This window comes from Montipora foliosa, chromosome 2 (genome assembly GCF_036669935.1).
Source record: "Montipora foliosa isolate CH-2021 chromosome 2, ASM3666993v2, whole genome shotgun sequence".
NCBI classification, from domain to species: Eukaryota; Metazoa; Cnidaria; class Anthozoa; order Scleractinia; family Acroporidae; genus Montipora; species Montipora foliosa.
In genome coordinates, this window is record NC_090870.1 from 41,164,497 (window position 1) to 41,180,174 (window position 15,678).

General features: G+C 39.3%; 3 protein-coding genes across 3 annotated transcripts in view; 1 reads left to right on the forward strand and 2 right to left on the reverse strand.

Annotated features, from left to right (window-relative positions):
• Positions 1–7,349, forward strand: part of LOC137991697 (uncharacterized) — a 7,583-nt gene extending 234 nt beyond the window's left edge. Inside the window, exons 2-10 of the mRNA XM_068836734.1 lie at positions 256–467; positions 1,774–1,838; positions 1,945–2,049; positions 2,199–2,340; positions 3,759–4,499; positions 5,282–5,360; positions 5,518–5,586; positions 5,732–5,823; positions 6,625–7,349. Coding sequence (XP_068692835.1) covers positions 256–467; positions 1,774–1,838; positions 1,945–2,049; positions 2,199–2,340; positions 3,759–4,499; positions 5,282–5,360; positions 5,518–5,586; positions 5,732–5,823; positions 6,625–7,306 — 2,187 coding nt within the window. The 3' untranslated portion in view covers positions 7,307–7,349. The remainder of the gene's footprint in view (positions 1–255; positions 468–1,773; positions 1,839–1,944; positions 2,050–2,198; positions 2,341–3,758; positions 4,500–5,281; positions 5,361–5,517; positions 5,587–5,731; positions 5,824–6,624) is intronic.
• Positions 7,350–9,057: 1,708 nt separating this feature from the next.
• LOC137993090 (sulfiredoxin-like) lies at positions 9,058–12,241 on the reverse strand. The gene is made up of 2 exons (XM_068838753.1): positions 11,227–12,241; positions 9,058–9,521 (listed from the first exon to the last, which is right to left on the reverse strand). The coding sequence occupies exons 1-2, from the start codon at positions 11,356–11,358 to the stop codon at positions 9,312–9,314; spliced, it is 342 nt and encodes a 113-aa protein (XP_068694854.1). The 5' UTR covers positions 11,359–12,241; the 3' UTR covers positions 9,058–9,311.
• A 128-nt stretch (positions 12,242–12,369) lies between these two features.
• On the reverse strand, positions 12,370–15,551 carry LOC137993091 (dolichol phosphate-mannose biosynthesis regulatory protein-like). The gene is made up of 4 exons (XM_068838754.1): positions 15,396–15,551; positions 15,133–15,222; positions 14,554–14,656; positions 12,370–13,328 (listed from the first exon to the last, which is right to left on the reverse strand). Exons 1-4 carry the CDS (start codon positions 15,396–15,398, stop codon positions 13,267–13,269), a joined length of 258 nt encoding a protein of 85 aa, XP_068694855.1. The 5' UTR covers positions 15,399–15,551; the 3' UTR covers positions 12,370–13,266.
• Between the last annotated feature and the right edge of the window lie 127 nt (positions 15,552–15,678).

The window sequence follows — 15,678 nt, forward strand, 5'->3', positions numbered from 1 at the left end:
GTAAAGATGGCGCTCTTAAAAGCTTGAGTTACGCATTTCACTTTCGTATAAGGTCACTTTACACAGTAAATGAAGCTGTGGATTCAAAAATGATTGATATGAAAGTTCCTGCAATCAAAGATTTCGTATATTTTTATGATAATTTTTACTTAACGACCAAACCGTTGAATCATGCTTTCACTCAATTTTTTCGCTTGGTGCATGCGTACTTGAATTACCGTGCTTTTACCTTTCACTCGTTGATTATATTTCCAGGATCTTGAAAAAAGAATCCTGATCGTTCGTGAAGGAAGCGACGATAGACTTGCCAAGCAATGGACAGAGTTACAGCAACTCGAAGATATTCAAGTGACAAGTTGTCACAGCGCAGAGTTGATTTCAATTTGCACCCAAGAAACATTTTTGTTGATCTTCCTGGAGATGTCGTCAGTTCTTGGCCATGCTCAGAAACTGTGTTCAACAATAAGGTTGGCTAAATACTGATTGTATCGCTTGGTTTGATAACATCAATGTACACTGGCATTGCAAGAAAAAGTGAATCGGAGGTATACGAGTCTGCATCGTACAGAGCCGGGGCGAAATTCGTTTGTTGCGCTAACATGTGCGTACCTTTGCAGCGGACAAATGAATTGAATCTAAAGCTAATTTTTCCGTGAGAAACGCTTTCCTCTTGGACTCTCTTTGGAACAAAGGCTAAAATTGAAACGGCCAATTAATGAAACACAAGGTTCTGGACAGGCCTTGTAATAAATGCCCAACTCCCCTGCCCCGCCCCGCCCTTTATTAACAAGAACCCAGGAAAAGGGCTGTTACTAAAAGTAGGACGGGGACGTGGGACTTGGGGTCTCGGGGACGTGGTACGCGAGGACTTCGGAACTCGGAGACGTGCGGGGATTCGAGGACGTGATAAACAACTAACACCTGACTTTTGCGCTGAATTGGTAAAATACTTTTTTTGAGGGTCAAATGTAAAATAACCTAATATGCTGGAGAGTTTGCCAGACCAGTAGCTAATGATTTCCAGCGTCCATGGTTCCTCCTTGCCTATTTTACAGAGAGAGCTCTGGGTACAGAATAGTTCCAACGCAGGGGGTCTTAAACGTATCTGCACATTCAGATTCTAGGAACGAAAATGGAAGAAATAAACAATTTTTGGACAATGCCTTTCCTGAAGTAAACATAACCATCTAAATCAGCGAGGATACGGCACGGATGTTCAACTGGATTGACAAGAAAACTCAGTTACTAACCAGCAAAGGCCTCCATGGCTGCCCACGACGTTTAAGACCCCCTGCGTTGGAACTATTCTGTACCCAGAGCTCTTTCTGTAAAATAGGCAAGGAGGAACCATGGACGCTGGAAATCATCAGCTACTGGTCTGACAAACTCTCCAGAATATTAGATTATTTTACATTTGACCCTCAAAAAAGTATTTTACCAATTCAGCGCAAAAGTCAGGTGTTATTTGTTTATCACGTCCTCGAATCCCCGCGCGTCTCTGAGTTCCGCCAAAGTCCCCGCGTCCCCATGTCCCCGCGTCCCACGTCCCCGTCTCGCGTCCCTGTCCCACTTTTAGTAACAGCCCAGGAAAAGTACCTCTAAAGGTGAAGCTAAAGATGGATGTTAACAAATTGACAGTTAACAATCTTGTTTGGATGATACAGTATCTTTTAATATGGTCTCAATTTAATACTGAAATTTATGACATCTCTCCATAAAGCAAAAGTAACAATTCTTCATGCAGTTTACTTGTAATGATTCTCTACTTTACAGGTACAATCCCAGTTCTCTGAATCGCACTGTTGCTATTATAGGGATTATGGAGGAGGGTAGTAAAGGTATGTTAATTAAACAAGTTCAATGGACAAGAAATACCGTTTTCATTTATACATTTACTGAGTTTCATTTTGTCCTTTAACAAGCCATTTGTCCATTATTTTACAGATGACTTTAGCTCCTATGGATTAAATGACATTATTCATTTACCGATGTCAGAGAAAACTATGAATCAAGTTTTGCTGAAGTGGGCTGGGCACAAGTCATGTGAAGGTAATACATAGCTGATTTTTACGCAGTGCCAGATCAAACACAGAGGTTACATGTTTTCATGCATACATGATGTCGCAGGCATCGTTCATAGTCATCTTAAGAGAATTGAAGAAAATAATAATAATTATGGTTCTCATTAATCATTAAAGGAATGCCATTGACTCCATCAAGTCCTGAAGACAGGGTTACAGTAGCAGCAGTGTTAAAAGCTTCAGAAACCAGCAAGGAAAGTAAACAACCATCAACGTCACTTCCACATTATAACAATCCTGGTATATCACCATCAATTCAGTAAGTCAATTTAACAATGAAAGCTGGTGTTCAACATTGTTTCAGAAAATTTACTAGAATTAATTAATATTATTGTCATACTTCTTCACTGTGACAAAAAAACAAATTTTACTGTATTTACTTCGTTTTTTTCTTGCTGACCCCAGCCTTCCATTTTTTCTACTGTCTGCTGATGCTGTGTGACCTGTTACTTTACATGGTGCCTTGGAATGGGTGTGGGAGGCGCGGTGGCCTCGTGGTTAGTGCGCTCGACTCCGGATTGAGTGGGACAGATTCGGGTCCTGCCCGGGGACACTGTGTTGTGTTCTTGGGCAAGACACTTTACTCCCACAGCAGCCTTCTCAAAATGTTTTTGGGGAGCAGGTTATAAGGAAAGTAGAGACGGTTTTGGTGCCAAAGGCACCCAAGCGAGTGCCCAAAGGGCGCCAGCTAGGCATGTTCCCCTAGGAAATTTTTGAAATTTAGACACTCACAGATGCAATTTAATGCAATCTGGGGGATTTAAAGTGACGAAATTTCACATATGGAATTGACACTTGCATGGTATCTGATAAGAAATACTCGAATGTTAGTTAAATAAACAGTTCACGTGCTCCACGCAAAAAAATATCGCGGACGCCAATTTGTACACCAAACAAGCATTTTTTTAAGCCTTTATATCATCTCCAGTGACTTTACTTTAGAGCTAAAATTGTGACGTCTGTTTAAATAAGACATTTTCTCACTGGAAGGAGACGGTCAAACTTTCTAAGGAGGTGGCTCATTGAGCCGTTGACCGGCCGGTTTTGAGAAGGCTGCCACAGTGCCTCTGTCCACCCAGGTGTATAAATGGGTATCGGCAAAGTTAACGCTGGGGGTAACTCTGCGATGGATTGGCATCCTATCCAGGGGGGAGTAGAAAAACTCCTAGTCGCTTCATGCTACAGAGATAAGTGCCAGCCTGATGGGCCTTCTAGGCTCGTAGCAGACTTTACCTTGGAATGGGTCCTTGGGACACCAGACCATAGACCGAATGCATAAATGGAGGGGAAAATGTATTGTTTTGTTTATGTGCTAATTACACTCACTAGCCTCGCTCTCAAGCCACATTTCTTTTGTATTTTGTGCATGCATAACAGGCTAGTGAGTCTAATTAGCACATAAACAAAAGAAAATTTTTTTGGCCGCCATTTATGCATTTCGGTCTATAGAAGCAGGCTTTTTTTCAATATGGAGGCACCTAGATTTTCAAAAAATCTAGCTAGATGAGCTTCAAGTTAGTATTTCGTCAATCATAAGATGGATTATGATTAAAAGCTTTCAGGGTATACAACCCAAAACAATTAAATGGACTTGAGTAACTTCCCACCCTCCCTAATTCCTAGTTATCCTTGACCAGTGAAAGAGAAACCTTTCCCAAAATAAATCCTTTGGTGATTTCCTTGCAGACAAAGTTGCAACAGTAATTCTGAGGGCAGTAGTTGTGTCACTGAGTCTTATAAGCCATCTCAACTGCAATTAAACCAATCAGTCCCCTTCCATCAGCAGTCTTTCAACAATGTCCAGGGTGGTACCAGCAATGGAATCCCAATTTCCAACAGAGGCTTTGTCAGTCTGACACAGAACAATCACACCACAAATGACAGTGGACTGGGACAATCTGCTCACACACAAGTCACATCAAATATTGCAGCACTACAACACTTTGTTCATGCAGGCAATTCATACCAGGATCAACAACCACCATCTCTGTTTTTGTCAAGGTCTGCACCAGAACACATTCCCGTTCACAGTGGACTTGTCCCTGCACATATCACCAGCATGGTAAATCCTGTTTATCCACCGGATCATCCAAACCAAAGCTACATCTACCATAATCAGTCCGTGGATCCTGGCAAACAGAACAATGTTCCTCACTTTCTTCCCACCAACACACCATCACATTACCCTAGCATACAATGCCCAACTTCAGCAGGATTGATTTCCACTAATGATGCTGTCAGCACATCAAAACCTGAGCAGTCTCCAGCATCAACTCAGGCCCCATCCGAGTCCAGTAGTAGCAAGGGGGTTGGCAGTCCTGCTTACATGATAAGTGGTGCACTTGGAAGCAAGGATATGAAAATTACACTGTTGCATGAAGACCTATCAAAACACAGTTCTAAAGAAAGAATCCGTAGGTATGCGTTATACCTGTCACTAGTTACTTTTTTATGTTCATTTGCTACCAAGTTGCTGCTGTTTGTGATTAAATGGTTCTTGACATTTGTAAAAAAAAAAAAAGCAAAACGAATGATTAGTGAGCTCAAATTTGTCTTAAAGATTAATGCAGAGCTCCATTAAAAAAAACTGGTTCTTGATAAGCCTGCATAAAATCCCACCTCTTTGGTCAGCCTTCAAAATGCCATTATTGTTGTTATTTGCCAAGCACAGCCTAACCCCCCCCCCCCCCCCTCCTCAACTTAGGATTATAAGATTTAAAAAGAAAATTCCATGAGAATTTAGTAACTCTGAATTGAACAAGAAATTGAGCACCATGTTCCTTTTCTCCATTTCCTTCAAATAACACTCCATTTCATGACTTAATTTCATCCAGCTTTGACTATTTTTGCTTGTCTTATTTTTTTTTAGAATTTGAGTCATTTTTATTCAACACCCAGTGTTGCCATTGCAACTTAATAAGGACTATACAGTAGACTTCTACAATTTATTATTGTATTCCTATCTCCCAAACAGAATGGAGTAACTGAATGGAGTGTATTTTCGTATTTTAAAAGCCATTGCATTGGTTAGGCATGCAACCCTTTGATTATAACTTGTGAGGATGAGGGAAGAATGCAAACTAGTCGACCAAGGTTTTGTCTGTAGACACATGCAAAGTTTATCTCACCTAAAGCCACAATGCCTAATTATAAAAATAAATAGGAAATAATTCTACTAAGCAGCATCAATCTTTCCACAGGGAACGCATTAAGGAAAGTTGCGATCAACTCCGTTTCTTGCTACCAAGTGTGGCAGGGAAAAAATCTGATATGGCTTCAGTAAGTTACTGTTGATGATATGGAATCAATTATATGTTTGTCTATTAACTTTTAGCTAAGAGCTAAAATCAATAAAACCAGATGTTGAAGATGAAATTGGCAGTGGAGTTAACAAGATCATTTTTGCATTGAGTCTTGTTATTTCTCACTATACTAGATCCTTGAAATGACAGTGAAGTATGTTCAAATGGTCAAGGAAAGACTACCACCACCTGTGCTTCAAGAAGTATGGTAACTCCGTTATTTATTAGTACACATTGTCTCTTTTTTTTTTTTCAAGAGGTACACATAAACATCAAGTCCATCTGCTGCAAGCTTAAGTTTGTTTGATTCCAAATCACTATAATTTTTTCTACACTAAATCATGTTAGATTTCAGACAATATCATTGACACCTCTCCAGTACTCCCCAGGAAAAGATCAAACAGAGACACATCAACCGGTGTGAAACAGGGGAGACCTAGGTAAGAGAAAGAGTTGGAACCTGAGTCCTAAATTTACATCGTGGTTGTGGTGTCAAGGTACCAGACTTAAAAGCCAAAGGTGCCAGTTTCAATTCACTCTCCAACCACCCTTGCAAATGCTGTACACAAACAGGCTCTGGCAAAATCAGGTTTTTGACTCTTATGTTTAAACTAGCTCACCTTGGTAGCTAAGTAAAGCTAAAGGAGATACATGTACTTGCTGTTACCTTTTTAATCAGTCTTAAGTTGTAAGTTATCCCTTCAAATAATGATTATTATTTGGCTTCTACAATTTGCAGAATTCTTACATTTACATGTACATGTACAGGGTAGCACCAGAAACCCATAAGGGTTGAAACGTGTAACACGCGTTCACAGCTTCCGAATATTCAGTGCGAACTGATTGGTTGAATGTTTCAGTGCTAAGTACCATATTTGGAAACCCCTCGCTCTTGTTGTTCCAAATATGGTACTTAGCAAATCGAATATTCAGAAGCTTGTTTCCTAGCACACAAGGGGCCGTTACACGTTTCAACCCTTATGGGTTTCTGGTAGCACTTGATAGCTTAGTTACAAACGGTTGGCCCAAAACTGTACATGTCAGTTATTGTGTACCGGTATATGTTCAGAGAGGTTCTTTTCATGCAAACAGAGTAATTGAAACACTGTAATTAACCCATTGACTCCCAGGGGTTCGAGTAAAATCGTCTGGCCTTAGACAGTGAGAGTAAAATACTAAGACTGGCCGGTTTAGGCCAGTTTGGGTGTCAAGGGTTAAAATTACTTTCAACACTGTTGCAGACTCACACCCCCATCAAGTATCCCGACCATTCACGAAGCAGCACCAAGGCTGGCCCATCCTTTACAACCATTTTACATGAGGCCAGCACCATTTCAGCCCAAAGCTCCTACAATAGTTACAACAACAGGACCCATGTATGTACCACACCTTCACATGAGACCTGGACATGAACACCCACAAATTCCTCTGCAACAACATCTTGTGCACCCTCAAGAACCACCAGGCTTTAGAACAGCAACATCGCCTCCATCTGCATTCAACAGCTGTAGTGCAGCACGGAATATCAGGAGTGCTAATGTAATGCAACACATTTCACCACATGAGCATACCACAATGAACCTCCACCAAGACTGCACTGCACCACTTACCTCATTTCATTCCAAACACATGTACCATGGCAGCCATCAAACAGTTCCACCACGTGGCCACAGCTATGACATGCCACAACAGTGGAGTTTCTTAAAGTTGCCAGCCATTGGAAATATTTTCCATTCTCTGAGTTCAACTACTTTGAGTCCGGGAAATTCTGAGCCAGATTCATGCGAGTCAAACACCTCCTCCCCTAGTAAATCGTCTTCAATGACGCCACCACTTTGGGAGAACAGTGGCAGCATGATGGGCAACAGGGCAGATCACCCTCATTTGGAGAGTCCGACCATGTACAAGGGCACGTCCATATGAAATAAGATTAAAATAACTGCTGTGGTTGTTAACAGAACAACGCAAATTATGAAAAGAGAATAACAAATGCAGTTGTAACGTCTGTGTGGTACAATCTCAAAAGCCTTTGAAATTTCACACCAATTAACTACTGCATCACAGGGAAATTGTATTTGAATTTAAACCATAGTAACCATTGTAAGTCTTGAATGCACAAGAAATTTTTAAAGATTGCTTTAAGGTAAAGGAAGGATGAGAGTCCACAAGTTTTTAACACAGTCAGGAAAGAGCTGAAGAATTCCATTCACGAGGAGAGCAGGCTTAAACATTGTTTACACTCTTAGTTTAAAGTTGGTGAACTCTGATTGGTGCCAAAAAATTATGGTCCTTTGGTTTAGCTGTAAGTTGGTATTTAAAAACATGGACTATAGGATGAAAAAGAGGGGATGAGTAAACTTTCCTTGACCTTTTAAAACCTGTAACAGTTTTTAACAAAAGTACATACTCTACACTCTCTACCTAGACTGTTCACACAATGTAAGAAAAAGGGGACATGACTCATGAACCACCCCCCACTGGTGAGTAAATTCTTCTGGTATTATAGACAGAGTAAAATCTATCAAGTGTTATTCCTAGGAATCAGTGAGTTAAATAACTACTATGACCAAAATCTTGCTTTACGCTTCCCTTTTTCCTGAGCAATTGAAAATTTTCGTAAATGAAAAGAAAAGACAATTTTCTTTTGGCAACTAGGTTGTGTGCGAGTGCTTTCCAGAGAGCACAGGGTACATTGGAAAAGCCTACCTTTTCAAAAATGGGTTTTAATGAAGTTCCATTACTACATCTCGGCAAAAGCATTTTGTAATGTCTTGTCCACAAAAAGAGAAAAGTAAGAAATTTTTATTCAACTCAGTGAAATACCTTTAGGTAAAAAGACTTATTGATTTAAGAGAAAATTATTAAAGCACGTGAAAGAATAAAAATAAATTTGAAATTATTTTTGGGACTCTGCAAGAAAAGTTGAGCATGTTCGCTTTAAACAGACATTGCCATGGTTCCTCCAGCATTTTATGAAGTTTATGGGAAAAAAACGTAATTGTTTGTAAAGAAAGAACATCGCATGACATTGATCAATATGTCAAAGTACATCCTATTGAATGGAGAAAAAAACAGACTTCCCATTTTACAAGCAATATTGGTAATGGAAAGTAAATTAATTTTATTATATTAATGTTGCTGGCAGGATAATCACAATGAATTTAATTCTGCATTGCTGTTACAGAAAACACGTTATTTAAGAGGGCTTATATATAAGAGATTACTATAGAGGTTATTCTCATTCATTTCTATCTGGCTTACTACTTTGAATACTTTTGGAAATATCAGGCTGGATTAAAAAGAAAGCTTTAATTACCTGAAGTTCTTTACCTAGAAGAAACAGTTCTTCCAAGATTCTTGACATTAAAGATATAAATTATTGGCACAAATATTTATAAAAATAATTTTGTCACTGTTGTGTTCAAGACAATATTACAGAGATATTTATAAATGTATTATAATAGCAAGTCTTATTTGGATAGAATGTTACTATTGAAAGTTTGTATTTAACTTAATTATAGTTATCTAAAAAAGAGGAAACATTTACAGAAAAAAAAAATTATTCTGGCTGTATTATTGCCACAAAAAAAATTGTATAATTTGCATATCATGATGGACTTTTTTTTGTTACATGATTCTACAATAATTTGTGTAATAAAAGATCATGACTACACTTTTTGTTTCCTTGTTGATGATTGTTTTAATTGACGATATGATGCAAGACTTTAAAATTAATCAGCCATGGGCGTAAAACAGGAAACCTAAAGAACTAATTAAAAAATAAATAACTCTGAAAGACAAATATAAAATTAAAAATGTTTTACACCAAAGGGGCTACATGACAGAAAACTATATATTCCTTACAGTTTAAATAACTTAAATATCGGGAATGAAATGTACAACATTTTTATTAACAACACTGAAATGTTCATTTTAGGTCAGGTATGGAGGATCCCATGTACACCCTAAGGTTTTCAATGTTTGACTGAACCAGCTTACAAGGAATAGTTTTTGTGTTAAGCCTTCTGTATGCTTCAAACCTATGGCATCCACCAAATGAGAAGTAGTAATCACCTCCCTCTCTTCCCTTGATCCATAAAACATCAATAGGTGGTACTGTGTGTCTTAAATTCTTATCCTGAAAGCAAGCCAAAGGTTTATGTCAACTGACATTAAAAGGGACAGTGTCCTGAATCTATTTTTACATTACTCTCAAATTCAAGGCTACAAGCCTCTTTGTACCAGGAGAACAAAAATAATGCAAAATTCCTCAACAAACTTTTATATGGACGGCTCATCCTAAAATCAATCCTTTTGGTTGTTGGGAATGATCGACTTGTTGACAACTGTGCTGTAAATCGGTTTTGACCAAATAACCCTCAAAACTGACAACGTGTCTCATTAAATAGCCTTCCACAGACATTTGCATGCCATAAGGTGGAATGATCAACAGTTTTTGTTTGGAATTTTGGCAACTTTGCTGACAAGATCACCATTCTGAAGATGCAAAACTAATATCTATAGTTCTTATAAACCATAGTTTGGTGGGGTTCCCACTTTTCTGAGAGTGTAAACGTTATTTCTCGTTCATGTTTTGGCCCAGTTCTTGTACTAGGGCCGAAAACACTTGACCCAACATGATCATACTGTTTTATTTATACTGTTCCATCCCCCCACCCCCAAGATAGGATGCAGCTGGTTAGGGTCCATCGTTGATTGCTTGTTTGTTTTGGTCTATTGTCCTCTAAGCCAATCCCAGGGGACGTTGTAATAGCTGCCCTGTTCCATGGACTGCGCTAATTAGTTTGTGTAACAAGATGTTTGGCATGTGTTAATACAGTCATGACCTTGAGGAAACACAACCATTTCCAGTTTTGCAACTTTTGATTAATATTATTAATAGGTACTTTTCAGCAATAGAATGGTAATTTAAGTGTGTTTTCAGATGGTGGAGAAAATTCTTGAACAACGACAACAAAACAATTGGGGAAGAAGAGAACCCTCAACATTTTGTTCAGTTAGAACTGGCTCATCCGATTTTGGAAAGTTACTTTGATTTTCACAGGATGTTGTTTCGGTATCCTGAAAACAGAGTGCAATAATGGCTGACTTATTACACTCTTTGGTGGGAGGTGCGGTGGCCTTAGAGCGCTCGACTCCGGATCGAGTGGTACGGGTTCGGGGCCTGGGGCCCGTTTCTCGAAAGTCCCGAAAACTTTTCGGGCCCGAAAAGCCATTTGAGAAACTGCCAACCGCTTATTTTGGACGGCCGATCTTTTAACATGTTTTCAAGGTAACAAAAAGGAAACTGCCTGTGAAGTTTGACGACTTAAATCATCTCCGTTCATGAGATAAAAAGGGAATTGTGACACCCGAAAATGGCCCGTAAAGTTCCGGGACTTTCGAGAAACGGGCCCCTGGTCGGGGACATAATGTTGTGTTCTTAATCAAGACACTTTACTCTCACGGTGCCTCTCTCCACCCAGGTGTATAAATGGGTACCGGCGAATCTAATGCTTGGGTAGCCCTGCGATAGACTGGCATCCCATCCTGGGGGGAGTAGAAATACTCCTAGTCGCTTCATGCTACAGAAACCGGAGATAAGCGGCCGGCCTGATGGGCTTTCTAGGCTTGTAGCAGCCTTTTACCTACCTTATTACACTCTGGCCTTCCTTTGAATGAGAGCGAGAAAGGATTCTGTCGTCATAACAAGCAACCCGTTTGCTTCAATTCTATTACTTTCTATTACTTTCTTCAGTTAACCAAGCACCCAAGCAGGGTTTCAACTGAGACTGCACGTTTTCCTTGAGCACATAAACGGGGGATTCATTTATTTCTCGTACCTTGATTGTCTTCATCAGTGATTTGACTTTTTCTTCGTCGAGTTTCGGTATTACAGGTCGATTAATGATTCTCATAGGTACCTGATGGGTCTCGTTTATCCCTGCCGAGTGAATAGTTTTTCCTGAGGCCATCGTTCAGCTGAAAGAGTGCAAACATGGACCTCAAGGAAAAACAAACAATTTCCTTGTCACCAAATCAAATATTGGAACCATTTCACTGTACTTGGACCTCTCGTCACCAGACCTCCAATCGCACTGCCGAGTGATGCTGAGCAGAGGCTAAACCAGTTTCAACTCTTCCAACAAACTGTACTATTTAAAAGGGATCATTTTGAAATTTTAGCGAAAGGGCGATCCGACATTCACTGTAAAGTAAAGGAGACGCGGTTGACCGATCTCAAATGTGTCAGCAGCAAAAAGCTGTGTCTTCATTAGTTCTTGTCACCTCTATAATTTGTTACTTTATAATAGTTAGTAGTTAGTGATCCTGTATATTTAAACTACAATTTTTTGTATCAACCATCACTTCTGAAGATGTATGCAGAAGCATATGGAACGTCAAGTAAAATATAATTTCAAATGATGCATTTATATCTGATGTTTTCAGTTGCATTGGAAAGCCGCTGGTCATCTCGGGAGGGGAGGGGGATGCACACCCCATGCACCCTCTCCCTTGATGCACCCCTGCCATGGAAAAAGACCCATAAGCACTCTTTGATATGTCAAAATAGGTTACCAAGAGAAAAGGCCATCCAAAATCACCCTTAATTTTGGTTTTACAGGTTTTTTTCAGCAATTTTCATTGCTGCCAATTATACAATACAATACATACTTAATTGACCGCTCCACATAGGGGCTTTTCAGGGCCAATGAAACACAACGAAACGACAGAACAGAACAACAACAACGGCCCAGTGCGACTGGGAAATTGAACCAGGGACTACCAGGATCAAATTCAACGAGTGGTCAGAGCGGGTCTTGAACCCTGGATCTCCGGATCTCAAGGCAAGCGCCCTAACCACTGGGCCACACTGCCTCCGAATTAACACGCTAAGATAAAACTCTACACAAAGTTTAAAAAAATGTTTGGAGAGAATTCATAGAGCTTGAGACTGTCACAATGGGAAAAAAAAAAACTTTAACTTGCTTTAAATCTGCTCCTGAGAATGTTTATTATTATTACATACCGGTAAGTACTTAATTCAGATATAATGTAGTGACTAAAGGGGGTATCCATCTCACCAGACAAAGTACTCTTCAATAACGTTTCAGACATGAAATCTGTGACTAGGCATTTCCTGGAAAGAATGCACACAGGATTTATCTTCCTACATGCTATTGCTATCAATACACAAGTAGATTTACAGTCCAATTTGGACACAAATTGGAGAAATTATTTGCAGCAATGAAATTGCGATTTTCTCCTTACAAAATCATGCTGATTTGGCTGCAAGAGATAGCAAAGTTACTATAACTGATAATTCATATATGTCATTTGATTTCATACACAAAAGGTTTGTCAGAATCTCATAAAATTATCCAAAAAATGTCTCTGCTAATGGACCTTGCAAAATATTACTTTTTTTAGAAAGCCGCAGATCATCTCAGGGTGGGTTGCAAACCCTGCACCCCTCCCCAAGATGCACCCCATGACAGGTATGTTTTGCAGGTTGCAGGTTGAAATTTAATTATAACTGGAAAACCGCTGGCACTAAAAATAGTTAATAACCCATATACTCATCAGGAGTTCTTACATAAAGTAGTTGACGTCTTTCACATGGTAAAAACAAGTGCAACTAAGTATATTCCGTCTATCGTAAACAACCTCGTGTAACAGTCACGGTAAGTCTTTCGCTTTACCTTTCCTTTAAGTGTCAGCGGTTTTCCAGTTATAATTAAATTTCAACCTGCAACCTTCAATCTGCAAAATATACCTGCTGTGCATCCCTGGCCTAGAGATATCATTTCGGCCCATTTCTATCTCTGTTGTTCCGTCAGTTAAATAATGATCATTTCTCTGTTATTCTTGACTGCCATTTTTCAGCTCTCCTTCTTTGGCATTGGTTTCTTACTCTTGAGAATCACAGCAGCAACAAACATTCCTTAGAAAACAGAACACACAGTTAAGTTATGTTGGCTCATTCACTGGCTCGTGCACAATCCAGAAGTTTCAATCTATAGAACAATAAAATGTGTACATTGCATTCAAAGCCAACTAAAATAGAGGTTTTTACAGTGGTGTGGAGAAATGAATACATTTGCCCATACAAAGATAAAAACAATATTTTACAAAGCAAAATATGAGCAAAATAGACCACTTTTGAAAGTGAGGCTGGAGTTGACCTTGCTTTGATAGAAACCTCGCTGCTTTTCTTATGTAAATTCCTACTAATCAGCATGAAAACAAAAACATTAACATAAGAAAAGGAAGCAAGGTCAATAAAATTATTCCAGGCTTGCTTTCATTCAAAGGCCAGGTAACTAAGCACACAACTGTAAAATGGTCTATAAGGTTTTAACAAAATGAAGGTCGTGAAGTCAAGTCATTATGTAATGCTCTTTTCCAGGTTATGATCAGGATTTTGGGAACACAAAATTAAATTCTAAAAGTCAGCTTTGAAAAAAAGAGAAAAGGAACTAGTAGGTGGTGATCAATACAAATAACGTTCAAAGTGCCAGCACAGCATTTTAGTACTATTTATGTGAGCCATAAATAAAAGAAGGGTATGCAGATGGCAGTGCAATGGTACTTTTATATAGCACAGTAACTCTCTTTCTTCACAACCCAATTTATTCAATATCATTATATACGAAACAATGTGATTCAGGTGTTAGGAGGTCATTGTACTTCAGGATTTGGGGGTGGGGAGCAGACTTGCATAAGGGGGTGCATGGGGGGGCTTGCATGGAAGGGTTGCATGTAGGGGGTGCAGGGATGGCGCAGTGGTGAGAGCACTCGCCTCCCACCAATGTGGCCCGGGTTCGATTCCCAGACTCGGCGTCATATGTGAGTTGAGTTTGTTGGTTCTCTACTCTGCACCGAGAGATTTTCTCTGGTTACTCCGGTTTCCCCTCTCCTCAAAAACCAACATTTGACTTGATTTACTTCCATTAATAATTTCAGTTTACAGTGTCCCCAATTAGCGCTCCAGCGCTAGAACGACTGGACACTTAAATAAAGTTCCTTTCCTTTCCTTTCCTTTTAGGAACAGGGAGAGGGGATAGATTCATTACACCCAAAAATTCACACATCAATCTGTTTTCCCTTATTCTACCCTCCCGGCAATATATTTTAAATACAAATCAATAAACAAGGCTATACTGTACCTATTATTCCAAGCAGTATAACACCAGCAACTACAGGGATTATAACAGCATACATTCTTGGCAAAAATAATCTCTGGATCGGATGCCCTTTTTCAACAAATGGCTGCAATGGAAAATTGTGGGAAGGCTTAACTGCAGAAAGATTGTTGGGGTATATCTCAGTCTTTAATTTTCTTTCTCTCAAGTGTGGCCTCTTCACAAACTAATTCTCAAAGAAAATGAATATTTCAGGAAACCTGCTTTTTATGGAATGTACATGTAGAAACTCTTCTGATCAAGGCTGTGCTTTGAAAACCCTTTACAAACGTTCTAAAGATATGTAGTTTAATCTTTTTATCTTGGAAAATTATATATTGCCATGACAACTCAAACCACTACGGGAAATACGAAGATCGGGTTTTCGTCCCCAACGAGTTTGATGTTGTTGTTTCAGTACGAATGGAGCTTAGAAACACACACCATTTAATTGCGCTGAAAATCTCCTCATACCATCTTTTGCCTCGACTCAAGGAAGTCGAATGAATGGTTGGTGTCTGGTTTTCATACATATGTACAACTATGGTTAAGGGAGGAACGTACCAGAAAGACAATCCAGATTGTGTAATACACAAATATGACAGCACTCAACAGCATCATCCCATATCCAGCTGCGCGATCAATGCCTGTTGCCTAAAAGAAAACGATACTATTGTTTAGTGAATTCGAAGACGGCGCAAGAGAGACTATAAACACGACCACGTATTAAAGGCTCGTAAGGAGTATTAAGACCATCGCAATTTGTGCGCGTTTAAACACACAGCAGATAATAAGAGCATTTATCTCGTTGCAAACGCTAAATGTACCATTTTAGAAGGCCAAAGAACGGAACAAACTGTTTCTAAAAAACAATATTTCTCCCAGATCAATAGTATAGACAAGAGCAACGAAGACTCTTTGGAGTTGCTGTCAGCGGACACAATAACCGGAAGCGGAAGTTGCTACGGTTCACATGTTCAAGTTGAAACTTCCCAAAACAAAGCCGAAACGACAGAGAACTAAATAAAGATCATAATAGATACAGACAAGAATATTCAAGTTCCAAGGTTTAGGGTACGTGGTCTTTTAGCATGAGAAAAAGCTATAATT